This window comes from Cricetulus griseus, chromosome 4, assembly GCF_003668045.3.
Source record: "Cricetulus griseus strain 17A/GY chromosome 4, alternate assembly CriGri-PICRH-1.0, whole genome shotgun sequence".
Lineage (NCBI taxonomy): Eukaryota > Metazoa > Chordata > Mammalia > Rodentia > Cricetidae > Cricetulus > Cricetulus griseus.
Genome location: NC_048597.1, coordinates 102,731,881 through 102,744,014, shown reverse-complemented (window position 1 = coordinate 102,744,014; position 12,134 = coordinate 102,731,881). Strand labels below are relative to the sequence as shown.

The window sequence follows — 12,134 nt, the reverse complement described above, 5'->3', positions numbered from 1 at the left end:
CCAGGTTGCTTGATGGTTTCCTTCAGTGGCACATGGGTCACAGAGCAGCTGGTGGCCTGAGCCAGAGACCTGAAAGCAAAAGCAGAGCCTCCATTCCTGTATCCCGTGGTGTCCAGCCATCGGTGACAGTTTTTCTTGCTTTTCTCTGGCCACAGTTAGCTCTGCCCACTCTGGCAAGGAGGGCTTGAAGCGTGGGTCTAATTATTGTTAATCAATAAAAAAAATCAGGAGTCAAATATTGGGGGGGGTGGGACACGGAAGATTAGAGAACCAGGAGCAGCTGCCTGTTGCCTCCTACCTGCTTCTGTTCCTCCATCCAAAAGGGCCCATCCAGATCCTGTCTCCCGGCCTTATTACTTCCTCTCTGCCTCCTGAGTGCTGGGGTTAAAGGTGTGAGCCACCACCACCTGGCCTCTATAGTTAATTAGTGACTACCTCTGCCCTCTGATCTCCAGACAAGCTTTATTTGTCAGAACACAAACAAAATATACAACAAGGGCTGGTGGCTGTGTCCAGCAGGGGCCTTGGATCCTACAAGTGTCCTTCTGTTCCCTGCACCAGGTGCAGATTGTGAGCCTGAGAGCTGATGTCTCAGCTCACCGGGCAAGATAACTGGAACTGTGTGGGGCCTGGACAGAGAGTTAGGTTGGGCTCCAGAGTTTTCCCTTGAGTGAAATAGTTAAGCACATGTTTGGGGAAGAGAGGCTCGGGTCTGTGTGCTCCTGTTGCTCTCTCCCCTCTGCTGTCTTCCACTCTGAGTTGCCCCGCTGGAAGTCCTTATCATTGCCTCTGTCCTTACTTCCTGCTGTGTTTCTCCTTTGCTTCCTGGTGTATTCCTATCCCTGTTCCATGGACAACCGCTGGGGCAATGCAGAGTTGTTAGAAACAGCTGTTCTCCCTTGCCAGCTGCAGCTTCATTCAACAAGGGACTTTTTGGTTTTTGGTTTTGTTTTGTTGTTTGTTTGTTTGTTTGTTTGTTTTCAAGGCAGGATTTCTCTGTGTAGCCTTGACTGTGCTGGAACTTGCTCTTGTAGACCAGGCTTGCCTTGAACTCAGAGATTCACCTGCCTCTGCCTGCATGTGCCACCACTGACCAGTAGCAAGGGACTCTTTCCTCTCTGAGCCCGTTTGAACATCTGCAAATTAGAGGTACTATAAAGCTGCATGCCCCCTAGCATGTCTGGGGGCCACATGGATGCTTTCTGCATTGCCAGTGTGACCAGTCTCAATGAAGGTGTAATAGTGCTGAAAAAAAAAAACCAGGTAGAAGCTAACTTTGGGGGTTCAAATACTTCGAGATGACTTTACCTTAACACACCTTAGTTTAGTTTCTTCACCTGTAAGTTGTAGTTGAAAAGTGATTGCTTCTGTAAAAATTAATAAGCTGGGCAGTGGTGACCCACACCTTTAATCCCAGCACCTGGGAGGTGGAGGCAGAGGCAGAGGCAGGCGGATCTCAGTGAGTTGGAGGTCAGCCTGGTCTACAGAGCTCCAGGACAGCAAGGGCTACACAGAGGAACTCTGTATCCAAAAACCAAGCAAACCAAAAACCAAAACCAAAACAAAGTTGCAGTGAGTGGAAGACACATCTGGCATGGCTTTAAGACCTGGGGAAGAATGCAGGGGTGAGAAAGCTGAGAGGGGATACAAGCATCCTGTGATTAAGGAGGTAATTTAGACATGGGTCTTGAGGATTCCATGCCAATAGGATATTCTCTGCAGAAAAAGGTGTCTGAATTCTGTAGCTGTTGCTCTCAGCTGTCCCATATGACTCCCTCTGGGGAGGCTCAGCATGGATGCAGGGACCAGGACTGGCTACAGCCAAGTTCTGGGAGGAAGAAGGTTTGGCCATCAGCATCTTCAAGACAGGTACTTACCGCAGCATCCCAGCATTTGCCTTGAGTTAACTGAGGCCTCTAGGGGCTGCAGGATGAATCCCTCATGCTGTCCAGGAGCCTTGGTGTCTGCATCACATGTCCTTGTACATCAGTGCCCCCTGCGCCCTCCTGTGTGCTATGTTTCCCTCCTTCTAGTCTTTTTTTTTTAAAGATTTTATTTATTTATTATGTATACAGTCTATACAGTCTTCTGCCTGCATGCTAGCAGAGGGCACCAGATCTCACTCAAGGTGGTTGTGAGCCACCATGTGGTTGCTGGGAATTGAACTCAGGACCTCTGGAAGAGCAGTCAGTGCTCTTAACCTCTGAGCCATCTCTTCAGCCCCTCCTTCCAGTCTTGTAAGAGGAGCCAGGGCTCACCCTCCTGATCTCCCCGCTCAGGTTGGATCCATGCAGTGTACACCCCTGTGGACTCTCTGGTGTTCGGCGGGAACATCCTGCACAGCTTTAATGTACCCATGCAGCTTCGGATCTACGAGATTGAGGACAGAACCCGGGTAAGAAGGCACCTTTCTCTCCCTGGGGGTGTGCTGGCCTTCCGAAACTGGACTTTAGTTCCTTCCCACTTCTTTCCATCTCAAGGTGGGGCCTCGCTTCTGGTTTTGGAGGGAGCTGTGAGATCCTGCACAAGAGCCCATTCCCAAATCCCCAGAGTTTCTCTTCACCACCAGGCTGTAGGAAGACAGAACCCTTTATGGGAAAGTTGGGCATGATTGTACATAGCTAAAATCTCAACACCTGGGACGTGGAGGCAGGATCAGAAGCCAGGGCTACATAGAGTGGGGCCAGGCAAAGCTACATTTTTCTCATTCAAAAACAAAAAAAAAAAAAACAAAGAAAACTTGGTAGAACCAGTGTCTATATATCTCTACCTGAGCAAGTGTCTGTGTATTTGTGTCTCAGGAGAACAGCGGGAGGTGGGAGGGACTCGGCCTTTCTCTTCACTGCATATATAGAAAGAAGGTGTGTGGAACTTGTGGTGTTCTTGTTGCTGAAGTTTGCAGGGCCTGGGGAGGCTTGGAAAAGGGCCAGCTTGGTCCAAGGTCATGTCTTTCCTATGTATTCACCTGAGAAGCTGAAGTCTGACAGAAAGGAAGCCTGTGTCGGAGTCCTCTTGCTGAGCTGGTGTCCCCTGGCTCCCCTTGAAAGCTCCCTTGAACGGGGGCTTCCCTGTGACCACTCGGGTGATGCTTTCTCAGCTATCAAATCTCCCAAGATAAGGGCCATGTGTGCCGTTTGTTCCTGGAGTTTTCATTGATTATCTTCGATGGTTGCGACTTGACCACCCTCCTTCCAATGCTGTGGCTTGATCACAGGTCCCCGGGCATTTGAACCCCACCCCAGTTTCAGGGGTGAGAAGCTGACCCTGGGAGGAAAGGAGCCTATTTCCTATCTTCCCTCCTCTTTTCTACTTCTGTTTTTTTGTTGTGTTTCATTTTTCCGGACAGAATTTCTCTGTACAACAGCCCTGGCTGTCCTGGAACTCTGTCTGCAGATCAGGCTGGCCTCAAACTCACAGAGATCCCCTGCCTCTGCCTCCACCTCCCAGGTGCCTGGATTAAAGGTGTATGCCACCATCACCTGGCTCCTCAGTATTAATGTGATATTTAAATATTTCTTTGAATTGAGATATAACTTACATACCATGAAATTCACTGTTTGAAGTGTACAGTTCTGTATTTTTCCTATGTAGCCGTTACCACTAATTCTAGCACATTTTCACCCCTCCCAAGGAACCCTTGTGCCCATTAGCAGTCGTCCTATTCCCTCTTTCTCCAGCCCTGGTGGCCCCTATCTTTCTGCCTTTATGAGTTTTCCTGTTTTGAACATTTGCTATAAATGGAATCATGTAATATTTGGCGTTTTACATCTGGACATTTTCACTTAGCATGATGTACCTTCTCATGGTACATTCATGTTGTAGCACACGGCAGCGCATCTCATGACTGAGTGGAACTCCACTGTGTGAACAGACCACGAGACATTTCTACTTGGGTTTTGCCTGGGAAGTGGCTTTTTGGCCCCAAAGGAGTATTGGTGTGCTTGGACTGTGCAAAGAAATACCTCAAGCCACCCTGGTCAGAATGGATCTTTGCAGTCTTGTTTCTAAGTTTCCTTTTCATGGAATGATACATTAGAGTCAAAAGGAGGGGGGATTTGAGGGCGTTCCGGGCATGCTTGCATTTCCAGTTCTCGGGTTTCCTGTCTTGTGAGGCCCACTTCCACATTGTCCTGGGCCAAGATCCTATGCAGACCCCTTGCTTCTTAGTTTTCTTCTGTCTTTCTAGAAAGCTGCACTTAGCCCAGGTCTGGAACACGTTCTCTGTGGTTTTTGGAAGGAAGGTACTGTTTGGGCACAAATGGTCACTTTTCAGTCCCAGTCAAATGATGTCTGGACTCTGACCAACTGTTCTTTAACCAGCCCTGAAAAACAGACCATTTGTTGTGAGTGGCTACCAACAGGGGTGGATGGGAAGCCAGAGAGGTTAAGCCCAGACTTTCCAGGCAGTTCCTGAAAGCCACAATCAGACTGAGATTTCTCAATTTCTCTGGCAACTTGCAGGGTAGCTGTCCCCTCCTATGGGAATCTGATTACTCATCTCAGAGCACCTGCCCCCCCCCCATAACCCCTAGGAGCCTAGTTCCTCTCCCCACTCAAGGCAAGAGTCAGGGTAATGGAACCCCCCACAGCCTCATTTTGCTTCCCCTGGTGAAGTGTCTTACCACATCAAGGTGCACTTCGTGGGCTCCCTCCCCCGAGGTTCCTTGTCCTTAGTCTTTAGGGGGGCTTCTCTGAAGCTGATTGTTGGCTCTAGGCCTGGAGGAAGGATGACTGGGGTGAGGGTGGGGGGCAGGCTGAGCTGCAAGCAACAGCAGGCATTTTAATCTGCTTTGATTTCTGGTCTTTGGAGAGGGACTTGGCTACAAGGCCCAATTGTTTCTGTCTTAGGAGCCAAAGCAGACAAAAGGCCCTAGAGAGAGTCCTGGGAGCCAGATAAAATGTCAGTTCTACTTGTCAGCCCGATACAGCTCAATTCTGTCCATCCCTATCAACTCCTTTAAGAAGGTTATGGCCATTTAAAAATAGTTTTTCCCAGTGTTCTAAAACATGGCTTTGCTTGGAAACAAATGCTGGAGGTTGGACAGAGAGAGGAAGCCCAGTGCAGGAGTCCCTGGCCTCTCGGTATGGGGTTGACTTTAGAAAAGGAGTTTGCCTTTGTAATGCTAGGTGGGGGAAGGATTGGCTATCCAGCCCCCAAACCCTAAGCTTCTTCCACTTTTAGAAAATGTTTTCATTTTTCTGTGCTACATGCTAGGTGACCCTTACTCTGTCTGCTGTGTCATGGGCCCCTGTAAGGCAGCAAGTGCAGACTGGTCTAGGCCTCTGAGGACTGGTAGAGCACTGTTTCCTTCTGTGGACCTCCTTCTCTGACGATCACAGCAATGGGAAAGCTAGACCAGAACGGACTGCCGAGTTCTTCCTATAATTACACCACAACAACCATGACATGCTTTTAGCTCCAGTTAGTTACCGAGGGTAGGAAGGATGGTCCAGATGATCGCTCATCAAACTGCTGTCTTTCTTATGCTTATCTTTTTTTTCCCTTAATGGCTCTAGTGAAAACAGCTTTCCCAGAAAAGGTAATGCCAGCACCCCTATGTCCCCTCCCTTTGCAGCCAGTGACTCTGTTTGGAAACCCGAAAAATTTTTACATTTCCTCTCCCCTCCCTCCTATCATTGGATTTTTATTTTTTCCCCACTGATTTTTTTTTTCCAGGAGAAAAAAATTAAGATCACTACCGCCCACCCTTGCATTTAATTTCTCAAGACCTGGGCATCCTAGGTGAACAGAGACCTCCTCAACTCTCCTCCAACATCCGCTCAATTCTTGGATGACTCAGGCATCTGAGGACGGCCTTGAGCCAGGCAGGTGCCACTTAAGTGAGCCTTTGGAACTCCAATTGGACCCCTGAGATCCACTGTTGATGAATTGTCCTCTAGGCCTGGTGCAGGGCCTTCTTTGTGACTGCCTTGCCCTTTGTTTTGGACAGAGGCTGGCTAACAACTCAATTTGGTGAGGCTCTAAGTTTGTCACCAAATAATATTGCACAATCATGTGTTTAATGTTCCCAGGCGTGTGGCTAAAATCTTTTGAAGGCCAAGGGTAGAAGGCGACAACCTGTTTGTAAGTCAATTTCTGCAAAACTTTTTTTCCTGCAGTTCTCTCTCGGAAAAAAAAAATTAAATTATCCCTCCCCCCCCCAAAAAAAAAACCCAAACCAACCAAACCAAAAAAAATACCAAACCAAGTTGAATTCCTTCATCCGTATTTGGTTTCACCCAACTAGTTTCCCTTGGGTTCAGCAACAAAGAGGGGAGATTTGCCGTCCTCCCCTGAAACACAGTCCCCTCCTCTAATTGTTTTCCTCCTATCCTAGAAGGATTTTCTGATGTCACAGTGTCCATCAAGGGCATAGTGGCATGGCTAGTGTCTAAATTTTTGAAAAGTCTATAAAGTTCCAAGTGTTTGATCCATGAAGTCCACTGTTGGGAGTTATGAATGGGGTCTGTTTTCCTCAGCTTGCAATTTAGGGATTGACAATTTGTTTCAAACTTTGGCCCTGTCTCTGGAACTGGAATGGGGCTGAGCCCCACCCCTCAAACCTTCCATCATCGGAGGTCAAGGTCTGCCTCCAGCTCTACAGCCCCCCTCACCCAGGCCAGGGGGCGCTGGTCAGTAAGTGTGGAAAAAAGGAGTCCCTTCATCCCAGCAGTGAAACCAGACTTCTCACAAAGTAGCTGGAGCCAAGGAAAACGCTAGATGATGCTCCCAACTCCATGCATCTCCTGGAGGAGCTGAAACGCATGTGGGCCAATCATGACCTCATCCCTAAGCACGTCATCCGCCAGAGGCAGGGAGATGAAATGCACCTGGTTCACAGGTGGAAGGGATGGAACCCAGAAGTGGGGAAAGGGATTGGAAACTGAGAAGTCAGCTGAAGTGATGAGGAAAGGACGACGGGTGGGGAGGTCTTTTCCAGTATGGTGCTTAGAGAATACAAGATAAATATATTTTAGGTCGTGGAGGACTTGAGTCTGCTCATGTTTGATTTTGTTGAGAAGGTACCAGGGCACTGTATATGGTCAGCATAGAAAGGGTACCTGTGGGTGGGGGATGCTTGCTGAAGGATGAGAAAGGTGAGGAGGGAGTCTCTGACCTTCATAGATATACCCTTGGAAAAGGGGGAAGGAAGATGAGTAGCTGTGTGGGGATGTGTAAGACCCACTGTGCAGCGCTTGGAAGAGGGCAGTGCCCCACAATGGGAGATGAAGTCACCTTACCGTACCTCACTGCTTCCATCCCCAGTCAGGATGTGCCTTCCCGAAGGTTCCTCCATGCTGAGGCCATCGATAATGGTATTATTCCTTCCTTTCTTTCATTGCCAGTTCCTTTGTAGAGGCCCTGCACTGCCATCCATCAGAATTCCCTGCGGTCCGCACAATTTATAGTTCTTATACGCACTGTTTCTTCACCTGTAAGAAACAGCCAAGAGGGCTCTCCACCGATACCCTGCCACCATACCCCAGTGTATCCCCTGGTGACAAGATGTTTCACCATAGTCACATTGGGGTGTTGTGTCCCTTAGAGTCCTTATTGGAAACACAAGTAGGATGCTCCTGAGGGCCCTACCTTTGGAAGGTAGGTGAGGCCGCACCCCCATTCACAGTGGTCCTCCCCTCCTGGCCTTCCTCCCAGAATTCAGGAGGATGTATAATAATAGCTTCTCTGCTGAAGGATAAGGATTGGGAGTGGACTTTTGTTTTTCAAGGGAGGGGAGAGACATCAGAGTCCATGCAAGACTATTCCAGACTGAGGGGCCATGTCTGTTACAGAGAAATCAGGCAGGTGTCCATAGTGCTAGCAGCAGGTCAGGAAGAGGCTTTTTCTATACACAGTGGGCCCTGTTCACCTTCCAGGATGGGTGGTAGCTCAGGGGCCGAAAATTAATGCCTTCCATAGGCGTCTCTCCGCCTCGTCCGTGCATGCTGCTGGCACCTACCCTTTCCGGGCCTCCCTTGTGCCTCCCTGCCAGTGACACCTCCCATTTCCCCGTTTTGCCATTTATGCTGTTGCTAAGATGATGAGCGCTACTTCAGGGGATCATCCACCTGCCATGTATCTCCCCCATTATTCTTGGAAACTGACCTCTTGCCTGCCTGCTCTTTGCTTTCAGGTTCAGCCCAAGTTCCGTTACCCCTTCTACTATGAGATGTGCTGGTATGTCTTGGAGAGATACGTGTACTGTGTGACCCAGCGCTCCTACCTCACTCAGGAATACCAGAGAGAATTAATGCTTATTGGTGAGTAACCTGCATGTAGCTCAGAGCTGGCTGCTTGGCCAGTGCAGAAAGGCTTCCTACCATGGTGCCTGTGGATAGCCCTGGGTCCCCTGAGATTCTCGGAAGCCAGAATGCTGGATGGGAGGCTTCTTGGGAAATAGTCCTGCTTGTGAGCCTCCTATCTGGAACACAGGAGCCAAGAAAAGGCCTTGCTTGTGACCCTCAGAAGTAACACAGTTGTCGCCCCCTCCCATGACTGTGCAGAGGCATGGAGGAGCCTGATTTCAGCACAGCTGCTAAAACAGGACCACCCAACACAACGAAGAAGCCAGGCTCTTTTTGTTCCTCTGTAGTTAACCTGATTTTTCTTACAACACTCTGAGGTTTGGTTTTTGTACCCATAGGAGCAGGGCCTGTTTGATACAGCTAGTACCCACAGTCGAGTTTACCGAGAAGGGAGAGGAGGGGTGGTGAGGACTGGCAACACAAGCTTTCAGGAGAAGGGGGTCTGTGATGGAGGCAGGGGAAGCACTTAGACTCTCAGCTGCTGTGTCCTGACCTGCTGCTGGTACTTAAAGGGACAATACCATCACCTATCCCTTGTCATAGATGCCTATTCCAAAATTGCAGCTGGCCGTGGCAGGGAACCCTGATCTACATGTAAGGACATTCTTCCCTCTGTGTGGGGCAGCTGGTAGTTTGGGAGGAAGATTAACCCATGTCATATGTCACTATCCCAAGACACACATGAAATGATGGATCTACCTCTTGTTCACAGTGTGCGATTTCTTTTGTAGCCGCTAATTCTCCTGTCTCTTTCCCTGCTCTTAGTAAGTCTTTCCCCTTCTTTCCCTTGGTCTTGTCTTTTGTGGTATTTAGGGGGTTTGGCCTGGCCAATGGGTTTTTTGTTTGTTTGATTTTGTTTGTTTTGAGTCTTTGTTTTTGGTTTGGTTTGGTTTGGTTGTTTTTGAGATAGGGCCTTGCTATGTAGTCCAGGCTGGCCTAAAATGTGGCCAGCCTAACATCAAGCTTTTAATTTTTATGCCCTCATTTCTCCAGTGCAGAAATTTCAGGGATCCTGCTGGTTGATGATGAGCTGGGACTTGAACCCAGGGCTTTGTTTGCACTGGGGAGTCACACTTTGGTACTTTTTAGTTTGTTGACGTGTGTGTTTAACCATCATCATAGGACATTTTCATCATTTCCAGAAGGAGTGTATCCCTAAGCTCTCAGCTTTTTGGTTTTGGTTTTGGTATTTTATTTGTTTTGTTTTTGTTTTTTTTGGTGGTTTTTGAGACAGGGTCTTCTTATGTAGACCAGGCTGGACTTGTACTCATATAGGCCTGCCTGTGTCTCCCAAGTGCTGAGATTAAAGGCACATACCACCACACCTGGCCATCTCTCCACTTAACTCTGCTTACTCCCAGCCCTCTGCTGTCACCACTCTACTTTGTCTAGAAAACCCCACATCGCAAAGGGATTTCATATGAACAGAACCCTATACTATGTGGTGTTTTGGACTGATCTTTTTGACTAATTTGTTTTCAGAGTTTTAGAAATTACTTGCATTGCAGCTGGACAGATGGCTCGGGAGTTAAGAGCATTGACTGCTCTTCCAAAGGACACCAGTTTCAATTCCCAGCACCCATATGGCAGCTTATACCTGCCTATAACTCCAGTTCCAGGGGATCCAATATCTTCACACAGACATACGTGCAGGCAAAACACAATGCACATAAAATAAGAATGAACATTGTAGAAAATTTTAAGTACATTTATTTATTTAGTCTGTCTTTCTGAGGCCCCCACCGTGTGTGTGTGTGTGTGTGTGTGTGTGTGTGTGTGTGGTCAACTTTCAGGAGTCTATTTTTTCCTTCTACAACCTAGGTGTCAGGGATTGAACCTAGTATCAGGCTTGACAGTAAGTGCCTTCACCCACTAAACCATCTTGCCAGTCTTTGACTAATTTTTTTTAAATATCTATTTATTTTAAAAGAGTATGTGTATGTGCCTGACTGTATGTGTGGACATCACTGTGAAGTCCAGCAGAGAGCATCAGATCCCCTAGAACTGGAGTTACAGGTGGTTGTGAGCTGCCCTGTGGGTGCTGGGAACCGAACCCCTGTCCCCTGACAGAGCAGTAATTGTACTTAACCTTGGAACTGTCTCTTTATCCCTGCCATTGCCTGATCTGTATACATATGGTAAAGTACCAGGCATATATCGGTGGTAAAGCAACCTGTGTGGCTGCAGAGAGCTGGGAAATACAGAGCTGGGATTCGAGCCTGTGTTTGTCTGACTGCTGCCCATCTACAGGCCAGGAGACCTGGACCACACCCTTGCACTCCACAGTAAGGGTGAGTGGAATCCACAGAGCCTCCATCGGGGGTTAAATGTTCATCATTGTGTCTTATGGTTTTCCCCACAGATGCCCCAAGAAAAGCCAGTGTAGACGGCTTCTCATCTGATTCCTGGCTGGAGATGGAGGAAGAATCCTGTGAGCAGCAGCCCCAGGAGGAGGAGGAGAAGGAGGAGGAAGGGGATGGTGCAGATAAAACACCCAAGCTGTCCACAGATGGCGCCACCTCACCCACCAGCACCCCCTCAGAGGAGCAGGAGAACACAGGGAAGAAGCCCAAAGCCCCTGCCATGCGATTCCTCAAGAGGACTTTGTCCAATGAATCAGAGGAAAGTGTCAAGTCCACAACGATGCCCATAGACTACCCCAAGACACCCACAGGCTCACCTTCCACTGAGGTCTCTACCAAGTGGACCCACCTTACCGAATTTGAACTGAAGGGCCTGAAAGCCTTGGTCGAAAAACTAGAGTCTCTCCCGGAGAATAAGAAGTGTGTCCCTGAGGGCATCGAGGACCCCCAGGCCCTCCTGGAAGGTGTAAAGGTGGGCAGGGACCAAGGTTGGGTCGGGCATAGGGGTAGCTAGCTATTCTGGGTCCAGTTGTTAGGATGGTACTCTGTCTAGGCCAGCCTGTCTGGATTATGGAATCAGGGACCAATGTTAGCAGCTGGGTGGAGGCTTGCTCTGTGGGTGCCAGCAGCATCTTTGATACTTTGTGTAATGTCAGTGCTCCCCCACAGGGAGTTTTGTGTGTGTTTCAACGGTGCTCTGTTGCATTTGGGAGACAGACTTCTGTCTCTGGGTGAGGCAGGTTGCCATTCTGGGTCCATTCCAGAGCATGAATCTGTGTGTGAGCTTGGTAACCTTCCTCATAACTATTGACTGTGGGCTTGGTGCAACAGGCTAAGGTTGACAGGTTACCATGATCTCAATTGTATCTGCATAGCAAGGAGGCCCCTGAGGGTCAGGCAGAGCTGGGATGTGAGGATCCAGGAGAAATGCCAGAGTGCCTGCTGGGCATCCCACTGAGCAGACATTGCTGGTAGTGCAGATCTACCAGCACAGGGCTGCTTCTCCTAGCTTCGTTATGACTACAGTTGTGAAGTTATGATACTTGCTGCTCCAGTGTCTGATGGGGGCAGTGGAGATACTCAGGTTTATCTAGGCAACGTTGTGTGGCCTTGCAAGGGCTCAGGGACTCGGGTAAAGTTGGGTGTTGTGGGGTGGTGGGGGTTAGGAGTGTGTGAAACATTGGAGCTTAGGTCAGGTAGCCCAACAGTTACCACCAGTCATTGGAACCATTGAAGGGAAATCACTAAGCCAGGTGCACCTCACTCACTAATTTGACTTTGTTGTCTGTGGTACCAGGTAAGATGCAGAGCATCACACATCCTGGGCAGCTTCTTTTCCAGCTTTTACCCATGTCTCATTTCTACTGGGTATTTTTGAGTTTGATCTCCTCACGGCAACCTTAGGATTCTGTCAGGTGGCTACTTTTTTTTATTTCTTTGTGAGAGCCTGTAAAATGAAAACAA

General features: G+C 48.6%; 1 protein-coding gene across 10 annotated transcripts in view; it reads left to right on the top strand.

Moving 5' to 3' along the window:
- Kdm2b (lysine demethylase 2B) overlaps nt 1-12,134 on the top strand; it is a 121,967-nt gene that overhangs the window by 48,891 nt on the left and 60,942 nt on the right. For all 10 annotated transcript variants that reach the window (XM_027414021.2, XM_027414013.2, XM_027414022.2 and 7 more), the window contains exons 9-11: nt 2,280-2,395; nt 8,136-8,262; nt 10,670-11,142. In XM_027414021.2, the coding sequence (XP_027269822.1) occupies nt 2,280-2,395; nt 8,136-8,262; nt 10,670-11,142 (716 nt within the window). The remainder of the gene's footprint in view (nt 1-2,279; nt 2,396-8,135; nt 8,263-10,669; nt 11,143-12,134) is intronic.